Source organism: Chenopodium quinoa, unplaced genomic scaffold (assembly GCF_001683475.1).
Source record: "Chenopodium quinoa cultivar QQ74 unplaced genomic scaffold, ASM168347v1, whole genome shotgun sequence".
Lineage (NCBI taxonomy): Eukaryota > Viridiplantae > Streptophyta > Magnoliopsida > Caryophyllales > Amaranthaceae > Chenopodium > Chenopodium quinoa.
Window position 1 is genome coordinate 3441710 of NW_018743204.1, and position 13068 is coordinate 3454777.

The window sequence follows — 13068 nt, forward strand, 5'->3', positions numbered from 1 at the left end:
ATCAACTCGATTAATTGAGGTTGGTGCAACAAGCCAACTAGCAATAATGTTTCCTCCGATTCCCGATAACTTAAGCGATGGTGCCGATAACGTATTATGAAATAAGCGCTGGTGCTGATAAGGTAATTGTGTTGTATCCTTCTCATTTCAATAGACCATGTTAATATGTTATATATACATGATGAGCATATGATAACCTTCATGGACAATTAAGGTTGCATTTAAGTGGGGTTTACAAAGGAGGTAATGGCAATGGGGGATACAAGGAGGTTACAATGGGTGGCATTATACTAAGGGGGCGTTTGGTTCGCGCAGGGGATTCAGAATGGAATGAATCCAGGGAATGCAGGAGAAAGGAATGGGTTGACCCTGATTTAGCCTGGTTGTTTGGGTGTATCCAGGAAACGGAATGAACTGTTCATTGATTCCCTTTGTGACTGTTTGGTTCAAGCCAGGGAATGAAATTGTCATTTTTTAAATTCCTGTATTATATGATAAACCTGTGAAATCATGAATTAATACTTGAAGACCTTGTTATGAAAAAGTTAAGCAAAAAAAACTATAAAGACATTATAAAAAAAACTATAAATAACATTTTTCATGCTCCATTGATTACAAAGTACTTGTTCATAGATAAAAGTTCATACCAAAAGTATTCTAATAAGATTGACATTCAACCAAAGTCTTTGCCAATAATCCTTCCTAATACAAAACCATACATAAAACCATAACATAAAATTTATTAGGCACTACCATCACCGCTTCCTCCAAGAAGACTCTTAACATAAGCACCTTTCAAAGCATCCGGACACTTTGAAAATATCATGAGCTTGTTAGGTTGTGCGGTTAGAATGTTAGCCACTTCAAAAACTTGGGTAGGAGTGACACCTTCAAGATTAAAAGAGAGTAGTTCCTCTAGCACTTGTTCACTCTTTTCAACTAATTTTTGCTCTCTTTCATCCGCACGTTGTTCACGATCATCAGTGCGTGCCATCACAGTAGCCATAGTGGAAAGATGAACATTCATGTCTTTCATAAATGCTTGTAAGCTAGCGAGCTCATTAGAACTTCCGGCACCACCACTTCCTCTCTTACTTTTTTTTGTAGTGTTTTCAATCTTGATCTTTTTATAAGGAGGAGAGGTAACAGTTTGAGTGACATTACCACTACATAGAACATCCTCATCATCACTTGAATCAAGTGTAACTTGTGGAGGGGCAACTTTTTCCAAGTTGTTGACTGCATCAGCAAAACCTTCAGCTGGTTTTCCAGTAGCATAGTCCTTGCCATAAATTTTCTCGAGTTCATGAAAGTGGGGGAAAGAAATTCCATACAAGTTTTTGCAATTAGGATGACTCTGGAAGACATAAAAATGCTCATCAACGACATCAAATACACAACATACAGCCATATCAAATGCAACAACCATATATTTCTAAATGTTGGTTCAATTTGACTAGGCATATTTTCCAATGAACAATTATAATCTCATAGCAATCAACCAATGTAATCAACAATCCATGAATTTCAACAAAAAAAAAAAAAACAGATTACTCACTATAAAAGGACCTTAAAAGGGGGTGTACCTTGCAAAACTCGTCATAAACAGCCCGGTCCACAGAAACCATTTTTTTTTCATCATCCCAAACGAATCCACTTGTATTTAACATTTGAGAAATAGCCCTAAACTTGGCTCCAAGTGTCTTAAGCCGAGAGTCAATGTGTGGTGTAGCCTTTAAACCACAACCAGGAAGAGCCTTACCTATGACCTCCTCCAAGCGAACCATATAGCCGCTTCTGAATCCATTTTCACACCTCCAGTGAGGATCTACAACTAGCTCTGACAATGCTTCCACAAGGACTTCATCTTCTTGAGCAGTCCAAAATCGTTTGTTTCTCCCCCTTCCACCTCCACTTGCACTACTTTCTTCCATAATACTACATTTGAACCATATTAACATGACATATACATAAGAATATATATAAGAATAAAATTAACATTGTTCAAAAAACAACCCCTTCTACCAAGTCTCAACAATACACCAAAAAGCATCATAAATTCAATGAATCTCCAGTGAGATAAAAGAACCTTCAAAGTTGATCTCAAATCCAGTTTAACTCCATTTAACCTTTAAGTTATAATTGTGAAGCTAAACCCACAATTTGAGGCAATTCTAAAGAAAGGGAGGAATTTCGAAGAAAATAGACTATACCCATTAACAAACTATGACAATAATCTGCAAATTTAGAGTCATTGGGTCAAAACTATGACAATAAGTACGGCAATCAACAGTTCATAGCATGAAATCCCCACCTCCAAGATTAGCATTTGGAGAACACAAACAGGTAAATAAAAAATTTCAACAATTCATGCAAATTATAAGCTCATAAGAGCATCAAAGTGTATAAAAGAAAGAAGAAGAAAAAAATCATTATTCATACTTGGAATAATTTTTTGAGGTGGGTTACCTTAAATCGGAAAGAAAGAGTTTATCGTCGATTTCAAGGAAGAGGAAATGCGCTGCAAGAAAACATCAACACATATACTGGTGGGTATTATAATGAAATTTAAAAAATCTAAAGATCACATCTACCTTGAACAAACACGAAAATAGCGAATTCTGAAGTTAGGGTTTACCTTGAACAAGCTGACGGTGATCGCTGACGGTGGTGGTCGCTGACGGTAGTCACTGACGGTGGTGGTCGCTGACGGTGCTCGCCGAGAGGAGATGAAGAAGAGGGGTGCTCAGAGAGAGGAGATGAAGAAGTGGGTAAAGAAGAGGGGAATGGGAATGCAAAAGTCAGGGGGGGGGGTAGGGAATGAGATTAGAGGGATTTTAGGTAAAGTGAAAAATAAAAAAGGGTAAAGGGAATGATTGAAATGGAAAAACAAACGACAAGAAACGGAATCATTCCCATTCCGTTTCCTGAAACCCCCCAACCAAACGCCCCCTAAGGGTGTTACAAGCCATAATGACCATCCACAATAAATATATTTTATAACAAATTTTAATTTGAATTTGCATTAATGTCAATTCGGTAGACAACCAAAAGTGAAAATAAATCAATAATGGGGGCTGCCGCAGGATTTTTTTTTTTTTTTTCCTTTAATTTTTTGATTTTATTTTTTTGATTTTTATTTTATTTTTCAACCAATTATATAATAGCACATGTCCTATGTTAGCTGTTATATAATCTGTCAAAGTTGAAATTATTAAAAGTAAATGAGTGAGAGTGGAATTATTAAAACCGATTTTTTCTAATCTAAAACCCTGATATTAGAACTTAGAAGTAGAAGAGTGGTGAAGGGGTTTAACACATCGCTCTAATGGCTGCTCTTTCCAGAAACTCTTCTCGAACTCTTCTTCGCTTCAGTCTTCATCAATGGCGGTCCTTCACTAGAACTTCTCCTTCTTCTCCTGCACATCCATCTCATCTCCTTCCTTCTCTCTCTCGCCGCTCTCTTCCATTTCTCAACACGGTTCTCTCTCTTCTTAAAATTCCATCGTTTCTAATTTTTATTTTTTCGATTTCCAAATTCGATTTGTCATATTGATTTGATTGTATTTGTGTAGGTTCGAGATCAGAAATTCAATACTTTCGGATTGTATGAAAGATTTTTCTGCACTGCTTCTTCATCATCTTCACCAAGTGGTGGCTCTTCCTCTTCTGCTGCTGCTGCTGCGAAGAACTCCGAAGTGAAGAATTCTTCGGGAGATAAAGCGAGTGATGGAGGTAACTCTCAAGGTTCACAACAATCTGGTGATGCTGGAAAATCTATTCGAGGATCGGTAATTTCGATTCGTTATTTTTAATTTTTGCAATTCGATTGTGTTTTTAGTGATCTGGAAATTCTTCTGATAATGTGAAATTCAATTGCTTGTATTTGTTTGCGTTTAATCTATTCTTTATACTTCGTATATTAATTTCAGACCATTATGTTCGTTAATAGAATGTTTGCGAATTTTCTTTCATAATCCTAGCCAATCAAGTAGATTTGTTAGTTTTTGCTTTGATTTTAGAATGAGAGTAAATATGTATTTCGATTCATTCTAGACCTTCGACAACGTTTTCAGTTTTGAAAGCTCATCAATCCAGAAAGTAACTTTACATGTCATTTCTCAAGATTATAGCTCATTTAGGTGTTAATTAGATTTATTTTAGTGTCAACGAGTGTTTTTTAAGTATGTTAATAAGGATTATATTAGTGAAAGATTGGTCTTAGAGACGGTGAAAAGCAAGTGTGAAGTTATAATTGGATGGGGCGAGTAGTAATTAACACAGTATTAACTGAGGTTTTCAGTATTATAGTATACTTGAAAATTGACTTCAATTTTCAGCTGTGTTTTATGGATATTGGATATCATTCATATAAGGATATGTAGCATATTCTATTGGCTATATTTTGTCTCTGAATTTGTGATAGTGTAACCGTTGCTTAATTATCTGGTCATTCCTGATTACTGATGGGTGGGTGTTATGTTGTTTATGTGCAGCCTGTTTCATGGATGAGCTTGTTTTTGTTACTTGTTACGGGAGCTGGGATCATTTATTACTATGACAATGAAAAGAAGCGGCATATTGAAGGTAGACTACTATGGTGAGTTTTTATTTGAGTGTTTGGGAAATAGAAGTGGAATGTGACTATAATACTCTTGGGATGAGTGTTCGAGATTTGAATGACTAATTTGGCATGATTAAATTAGTGATGTGCGGAGCTTTCAGACCGAGACACAGATAATTTTAAAGTGTAGGTCAAATGGAATTTCTTACTACGTATTTTCAGAGTTCATATCAGTGATATCAGATGGTCTAGCTTTGTCTATAGTTTAATTTGTTACCTATAAAATCATTTGTGCAAGTATCGGTCTACCAGGAATATATTAAGAATGTCTTATCGTGCATTTTTGGAGTTATTTCAATGACGTTTGCCAGATAGAAGGCCTCTGCTTATCATAATAAAACTTTTCATTTTGCACCACAATGAAATGGGTGTTCCCTTTTGACCTTGACTTCTGAGGCCTTCAATTCAAGTTATAGGAATATTATTTTTTAAATTGTAGGTTTAAGGCTGTGTACAGTTGACATGTTCATTTAGACTGGCAGAGCCCATCTGCTTTGACATGATTTATCTGGCTGTGCTGCTCAGTCATTCTAGATACTAATTTGAATTCATACTAAATGTAAAATGTTATTGATATCTTTTAAGTGTGTTTTAAGTTTATCAGGTTTTCTCAAGGTTGTTTTAAACAACCCATCAGTAATTTGGTTTGAGTTGCTATACTGAAGGTATACGCCTTGCTTTTTCTAACGGAAACAGATTTGTTTGATTTTTTTGCTTAGTTGTGTAAAAGACTGAAAATATCTTTCTTTCCTTCCTTTGAAAACTGGCCAATGTCTTCAGCCTATCTTTCTCTTCTTTAACAATATTCAAATCAATGAAATTCCTACTTTGACCTGTCTGCAGAAATAAGCAATGCGTCAAATGCGGTGAGACAGGGACCATCTGTGGGACAGGCAGCTATCGGGGGCCCATTCAACCTTGTCAATCATGAAGGGAAAAAGGTGACTGAAAGAGATTTTCTTGGTAAATGGACAGTGTTGTATTTTGGCTTTACTCATTGCCCAGATATTTGCCCCGATGAGCTCCAAAAACTAGCTTCTGCTGTTGATAAGATAAGTAAGTTGCTGCAGTTTTTGTGAACTAGTTTAATTCTATTGTGGATGCTTGCCTTTCTGATGAAATTGCAACTGATATAAATGCAATGGAAGTGCTGCTGCCTTTTACCTTGAGCTACTGTTTGGTAATATTGCTATTAGTTGCTATCAGTACATGTAAGGGAAAAGAATGCTTGGAATTGGTAGTACTTATCGTGCTTAGCAGCTAGCTTACATGGAAGAATTACATGGTATCTATGCAGTGTTTACAAATTGACAAAAACAGGTTTTCCCCATGCCTGGACCCTTCTTCCTCTTTTTTGTTTTGTATTTGTGGGTGTAGGTGAAAGGGGATGATCTTCTTGGTTCTGTGCAAGTATTGTAAACTCTCTGTGTTTCTGTTTAGTGGCTATCCAGAAATGGGGGAATCTCATAATGGGAATCTTCAATAGAATATGATACTTTATTCAGGATATACTCCCTCCATCTCCAATTACTTGCCCCAACTTGTTTAAATGCCTCTACATATATTTTATTATTTTCTCCATTTGTTTTATGGTGAGTTTTTCTCTCTACATTTAAATTTGGTTCCTCAAACTCACTTATCCACTTTTTTTCTCCTGACATATTAACTGTTCTTCAAAATGCCCATTGTCTCATGGAGCAAATAATTTGAGACCAAGGGGAGCCATGGTGTATTCCTGTATATGCTTAGACCACAAATTGAGTTTGTTTGTGATTTTATGCCAACATTTCTTGTTCTTGTGCAGAAGAAAAATCAGGAATTGAGATAGTGCCAGTTTTCATCTCTGTTGATCCGGAAAGAGACACTGTTGAACAAGTCAGTGAGTATGTGAAAGGTACAGATCAGAATCGTCTATCAGTTTCTGGACATATGCCTTTTTTAAGGGAAAGAAAAGATAAATTCTCAGGGTCTTCTTGATTTCATAGATAATACTCCGTATTATACATTTGCAATTGCATGAGGTGTAAATTTTACTGTTGTTGTAAATGGCCCTGATTTCTGTGTTGCTCACACCACCTTCTCATTGTTCTAAGTATGGCAATCGTTATTGCTTATTAAAACATACACGCATGATAGTACCTTGTCTCATTTCTTATTGTTTTTCGTTTCACCTGGATTAATTGCAGAGTTCCACCCGAAATTGATTGGATTAACTGGTGATCCAGAAGAGATTCGGAAAGTTGCTCGTGCATACAGAGTATATTACATGAAGACAACAGAGGAAGGCTCAGATTATCTTGTTGACCACTCTATAGTCATGTATGTATTACTTCCTTGCTTTAATGCATCTCTCTAGAGTCTAGGCTCACTTTTCTTCTTTTTGATTAATTCATCATAGGATTAAGGGGGCATTTCCCAATTTTATACTCATGTTTAAATTTAGGGATGTCAAGGATCCTAGCCGAGGCGACTAGGCGAGTATTAGCCTATGCAAGCTAAGCTTGATTAAAAAAAAAATGCGCAAGCTTTAGCTTGAGCCGAGCTCAATTGAGCTATCAATTTGTCTATTTGAGCTGGGCTGGTTTAGGTATTTGTTATTTAAGCTCGGCTCATGATAGCTGCTATACATTTGAGCTGGAGCCGTCAGGCTCGAGCCAAGATAAATCACAATTATACTGAAATTAGCTAGTATGAATGGTAAGTGCCTTAGGTAGCAACATGTCTCAGTGATGAATTATTACAGAACAGTATTAAGTTTATCACAAAGTATATTTTAATTACCATTATGCCTAATTCTACTTCAAGTGCTTGTTCATCAAATGCAATCTAATTGAATGAAAATGGTAGGAATGCTGTTATATGATTTACATCAATCTTGATTTTCCTTGTTGCTATTAAGGCATTGTTGTATTTTGCAGGTACTTGATGAGCCCAGAAATGGAGTTTGTGAAATTCTTTGGAAAGAATAATGATGTTGATGGACTTACCAATGGTATGATCAAAGAGATAAAGCAGTACAAGAAATAGGCAACTATCAGGGAATTTATTCATTCTGCAAATTAGTATTTACAAATTTTGAGGCATTTGTTCATCTCGGATAATATTCACTCTGCGGTCTGGAAAACATTTACTGAAATTTTTGATGTGGAATCGGCATTATGCAACTTACCTTCAATATCATAAAGTAGTTATATGGCTTTTTAGTTTAGAACAAACTTTGACATGAAATGTAACTCCTTTCCGGCTTCCTGCCTCCAAATAAATCTTCCTTGTGGAGTTGTGGTACAAAAGTTGAGCAGGATAATTTCTTTGTTGGGTATGAATCTTGGTTTACAAATTCAAATGTGATCCTAGGCAGTAAGTTTCATACAAGAATTGGAAATATCTTTGTTCTTAAAGAATCAAGTGCTTGTTTGATTCCAAGGAATTGATAGGAAGTGGGTTAAAAAAAAAAAAAAAAAAAGAAGTCGTATATTTACATTTCCTACAAAAACATGGTACAACAAATTACTAGTCAATAATTTTCTAGGTATTTTGTAAGGAAAGTCTCTTTCCATGACTGCAATATAACAAGTGTCAAGTGCATATTATTGTCGAGTGATCGAGTCACTGCCTCACCAAAATTTTAACATTTTTGCTTTTATTATAGGAAAAATCACTTAAAATAATCCAATCTTTGGTTGGTTTTCCCAAAATATAACCCCATCTTTTGATTATTTCATATTAATTCAACCTTTTACCCCCCATCTTCTCATATCAATCCCAACAGGTCATCAAATCGGTATAACCGGTTGACTGTTAGTGAAGATGGACGAAGAGCCAATGAAGATTAATAAAAATCCCATCTAATATGCAAGTCATAAACTCATAATATCATGTCAATCGTTAAATACAATTTAATTGTCAATATGCTTGTTTCTGTATGGACAGTGCCTCAAACCAAAATTAAGAAAATATTAGAGATTGTCTATCATAGAATCATTACGTCAACACCTCCTCGAATTCGCTTCGCAACCAACTTCGCTTGTCTTCTCGCAGAGTCTAATCCATCAACATTATCTTTGTCACACAATATGTGTGAAAAACCTCCAATTAGTTGGGTACATCGAGTGACGAAAATAATCTTTTTAAGCATGGGAGCAGGTGAGGCAAATGGGTAGCTGAACCATGGATGCATTTCCATCAAATCTAACAAACTCTACAACCTTAAGGTGCTCATGTGCACACATTTTATGATTATATTTCTGAGCATCATCATCACCTGACATTGCTTCTCCTTCCTTTTTCTTAATAGGAATAACATGCAACCCACTTGAAAATGTTAGCACTTCTTTAATTATATACGTACAAATAGATGATACAATTTGATCGATACTCCCTCTTTCCCTATTTCTGTGCCCGTCCTTTATGAATAGGAACCAAGGAACGAGTATACTAGAGAATTGTTAAGGTGTTTATGTAATCCCAAACCTTGCGTATAAAAGTGGAAAGAAAAAAAAAAAAATCTACACTTCATAAAAGGTAAACAAAACTAGGATGGGTTCAAGCTCAACCCCAACCAACTTGGCTGCATCAACGTAGCCAAAACTAAATCGCCCGTTGGCCTAAATGACCCAGCCCTCCAACTCGATTTGGACCCAAATAGGGATCAAACCATGGGCCAATCACCTCTACTTGTACAAATAAAATAATCACAATACTCCACCTTGAAAAGTATGCAAGATAGTTACATTTAAACTCAAGTTTTGGTAAATAGAGGGATCGAATGCACTACCTCCAACTTGAAGGAGGGACCAAAGGACATGCCTCAATTCATGAGGTCAAAACGAGAAATTTGCCATTATCCAAATGCGTTACCTGCATACAAAAAAAAGGCAAAAGAATACATACAAACATAATTAGGCAACAATGAACTTAATTGCATACAAAAATGAGCAAATTTAAATCCTAAGTCATGCCTTTTTGTGTACAAGTATTAAGCAACGAACTCGCCGCCAAATTCCAAAATTGAGAGTCTATGGAATCGACATGAGAAATTTGAAAAGACGTTCAAATTATGAAAGCAATAAGAAGCTTTGAAAGTGACATCCACAAGTGCTGGAACATTTGTATGCTCCACCTCTGCCTTGTATCGCGAAAGCAATGCAAAAGACGTCAGTTGCGGAGCAGAAATCTGTATTGACCCATAGGTGCATTGACTAAATTCCAAGTGCTTCAGCTTAAGGGAGAAAACTACAAGTTTCTTAAAAGAATTAGAAAGTATACTATAAGTCTCGGAGTAAAAGCCGCAAGCCCGCATAGTTAGACTTTCAACATTGGGACAATTAGATAAAACGTTTTCGAACGCAGATCCTTCAAAAGTTATTGCCTCCAGATGTAGTGATTTCAAGTGAATAGATTTCAGTGTAGTACTAGTACCGTAATGACGATGATGAAAAGTAGGGCGATCGTATTCAATTTTCGTATCATCCCAAGCGCAACAGCCAAAAACAGTGGCTAAGTTCAACTCTCAGTTTCTCACATTTTTCTTCTCGGCGAATTTTACCCATTGATGAAGACTATTATCTTCTCAAGGTATTCAGATAAGTGGCGCGATGGGCAACTGTAACCTGACCAACCCATTTAGAAAATCTTTCTACTTCATCACTACTGACTATTTTGCGTTGTAAGAAGAATTCTTCGTCCTCGAAAATTAGATCAGTTATGTGAGTCCAAACATATCTCCACCTTGTTGAAAGAAGGCTAGTTCTTCCTGCTGTTTTCATATCGACAAAAGATAATAGGTAAACCAAGATATCATTAGGTAAGGCACTAATTCTATCCACTTTGTCACTCGTCTCGTCACCTTCATATTCATTTACATTGTTCTTCCTCTGCCAGCAATAGATAAAACCTTAGTTAATACAAGATAATTGGTTTACATCTCGATTCAAGGAGTACTAATAAGAGCTCAATCTCAAATTAGTTGACACGTTTATTTTATCACATTTGTCAATACATACATCTAATTGAAAATATCTATAATTATATTATTGTAAATGATACAAAAAATAATTAAGTACATATTGAAACAGATCTAATAAGATCCCAAAAAACCATATTTTTTCAAATTTATGTTAGTCAAAGTAAAATTTATGAATAGTGTTAAAAGTCAAGATGTATCAACTATAATATGAAACGGCGAAAGTATAAGACACTTGATTTACATTTCGATTGGAGGCATATTAATAAAAGCTCTCACATATATAGATTCATGTATGCTATACTAAAAATACTACTCCCTCCGTTCCCTAATACAAAGCCTCATTTTCTTTTTGGATATACCAAAATACAATGCCTCTTTTAAGTTGTATTTTTTGACATTATTACCCTCTTTTTTATGATTTGTCACCTTTTTTTTTTCCTTTACCTTTTTGTAATTTTAACATCAATTTTCAACTCTTTCTCTCTCTATCTCTTTAATTATTTCCAACTATTTTTTCTCTCTCTTTACCTCTCTTACCCCAAAATGCATATATGTACTTTTAATCATTAATGCGCAAAAACCAAAAGAGGCTTTTGTATTAGGGGATAGAGGGATAAGAGACATATTTAATAATAGCTAAAGTACATTATCACACTCAAATAACCTACACCTAAAGTTACATTTAAATTTATATCAATTCCTATCAATTTAAACCATGAATCACATAAAGCTAAATCCTTTCTCAAAAAAATAAAATCAACATAATCGCATAAGGCTCATACAATTTCGTAGTTCAATACCAACACTCAAGGGTTTTGCAACACATTAGCAACCAAATTTGATACAATTATGCTAAAAAAAAATCACATATTTTTAGGGATAAGAGGCATATTTAATTCAATTATTAAATTAGGCTCATTATTTTCTTTTTTTAGCAACATGATCGCTGGTTATGATCTTTCGTATAAACTTAGTAATTAGCATAGTTCAAATTTTTTGAATCCTAAACTTACTAGACTGACAATTCGATTGAATTAGATTAACTATAAGCCCAAGATTGTGAAATTGATATGACGATTAAAAATAGAAACAAGAAATTACCTCAGAAACTGCTTCAATGGAGAACGTTGAGTGCGCTTCGATGGAGAACTGAGAGATGGGGTCAGGTCAATCCAATAAATAATTAAAAATTCTTAGGAAAAATTGTCAAAAATAAAATGACCTTTGGGTTTTATTCCAAAAATAAAACAATCTTTTACTTATTTCTAAATAAAACGAATTATCAACCACATTGTGACACGTGTCACTATTAACCTATTAAACAGGTTACCAACCGATCATGTTCTATTTTGAGCAAATGTATGTCAAAGACCGTTTTATTTTTGAATAATCAAAAGATTGTTTTATTTTAGGAAGACCGCTTAAAGGTTATTTTATTTTTAACAATTTTTTCATTTTTTTTTCTAATACACAATATAAAATATTTTAAAGATATGCTAAAACATTCTAGTTCTTCACTTCTTTGTCAAAAAAATAAAGATAAAAATTTCTAGTTGAGTGTATATGGGAAAAAAAATATGATTGTTAAAATGAAAAGAATATATTATATGTTCTAAATTGTTTCCTTACAATTTTGCAAAAAAAAAAAAAAAAAAAAAAAAAAAAAAATATTCTAGTGATAATTTTAGATATTTTCTATAATATAAATGGCATGAATCTTTTTATTGTATGAAAAATATGGTGGTCAAATAGCAAGGCTATATTATGATAATATGGTAAATATTTTATCATAAAAATATATGGTATAATTTGAAGAAGATTTGACAAATAGAATAGTTCATCATAAAAATATATGGTATAATTTGAAGAAGATTTGACGAATAGAATATTTTACGCAAAAAATATATGGTATAATTTGAAGAAGATTTGACGAAGAGGAAAAAAAAGTGATTTTGGAGGGAAAAAATAGCACCAGGAAATGGACATATGTCATTCCTGATGTCTGTTTTAATATTATGTTATTGATTAACACTACATCTTAAAGTTATCTCATTCTTACATTAGTCGACCTTACTAAAATCAATTTCATCTTGTGATTGTCATGTGTCATCCTTTTCTTAGCACGAGTAGACGTCACATAAGTTATAACATGGCATGCATGATAATTTATATCTATACTATTACTAAAGCTTGAGGCATTGCCATTTCCAAATGACTAACTGTGAGTCACATATAATATGTCTCACAATGGTAAAAATGTCATTCACCTAATGATTTTGGAGTAGTATCATGCATTGGATGCTTAAATAATATCACTGGAGTTTCAATAATACATAAAACACTCAGTGGTACAATATATACTCTAAGTGGTATTTATCCTAATGATTTTTATTTTTAAATCTTTTGCTCACTTTTTGTTCTTTTCTGATCCTATCTCTGTCTTATATGTAGTTGAGTGTTATTATAATATTTGTTAGAC

General features: G+C 34.3%; 2 protein-coding genes across 2 annotated transcripts; one reads left to right on the forward strand and one right to left on the reverse strand.

Moving 5' to 3' along the window:
- Positions 1 to 589: 589 nt before the first annotated feature.
- LOC110733926 lies at positions 590 to 2984 on the reverse strand. Its single transcript, XM_021913997.1, has 4 exons — positions 2639 to 2984; positions 2470 to 2521; positions 1587 to 1938; positions 590 to 1357 (listed from the first exon to the last, which is right to left on the reverse strand). Exons 3-4 carry the CDS (start codon positions 1932 to 1934, stop codon positions 743 to 745), a joined length of 963 nt encoding a protein of 320 aa, XP_021769689.1. The 5' UTR covers positions 1935 to 1938; positions 2470 to 2521; positions 2639 to 2984; the 3' UTR covers positions 590 to 742.
- A 244-nt stretch (positions 2985 to 3228) lies between these two features.
- Positions 3229 to 7914, forward strand: LOC110733925 (protein SCO1 homolog 1, mitochondrial-like). Its single transcript, XM_021913996.1, has 7 exons — positions 3229 to 3481; positions 3576 to 3791; positions 4497 to 4587; positions 5468 to 5680; positions 6429 to 6518; positions 6811 to 6943; positions 7543 to 7914. The coding sequence occupies exons 1-7, from the start codon at positions 3329 to 3331 to the stop codon at positions 7649 to 7651; spliced, it is 1005 nt and encodes a 334-aa protein (XP_021769688.1). The 5' UTR covers positions 3229 to 3328; the 3' UTR covers positions 7652 to 7914.
- Positions 7915 to 13068: the final 5154 nt, after the last annotated feature.

Excerpts from the sequence above, each read along its gene's own strand:
- LOC110733926 (XM_021913997.1), bottom strand. The coding sequence starts at position 1,934 with ATGGAAGAAAGTAGTGCAAGTGGAGGTGGAAGGGGGAGAAACAAACGA. Across the intron at positions 1,358-1,586 it reads TTTATGACGAGTTTTGCAAG|AGTCATCCTAATTGCAAAAA; the intron begins GTACACCCCCTT and ends TATGTCTTCCAG.
- LOC110733925 (XM_021913996.1), top strand. The coding sequence starts at position 3,329 with ATGGCTGCTCTTTCCAGAAACTCTTCTCGAACTCTTCTTCGCTTCAGT. Across the intron at positions 4,588-5,467 it reads AAAGAAGCGGCATATTGAAG|AAATAAGCAATGCGTCAAAT; the intron begins GTAGACTACTAT and ends ACCTGTCTGCAG. Across the intron at positions 6,519-6,810 it reads AGTCAGTGAGTATGTGAAAG|AGTTCCACCCGAAATTGATT; the intron begins GTACAGATCAGA and ends GATTAATTGCAG.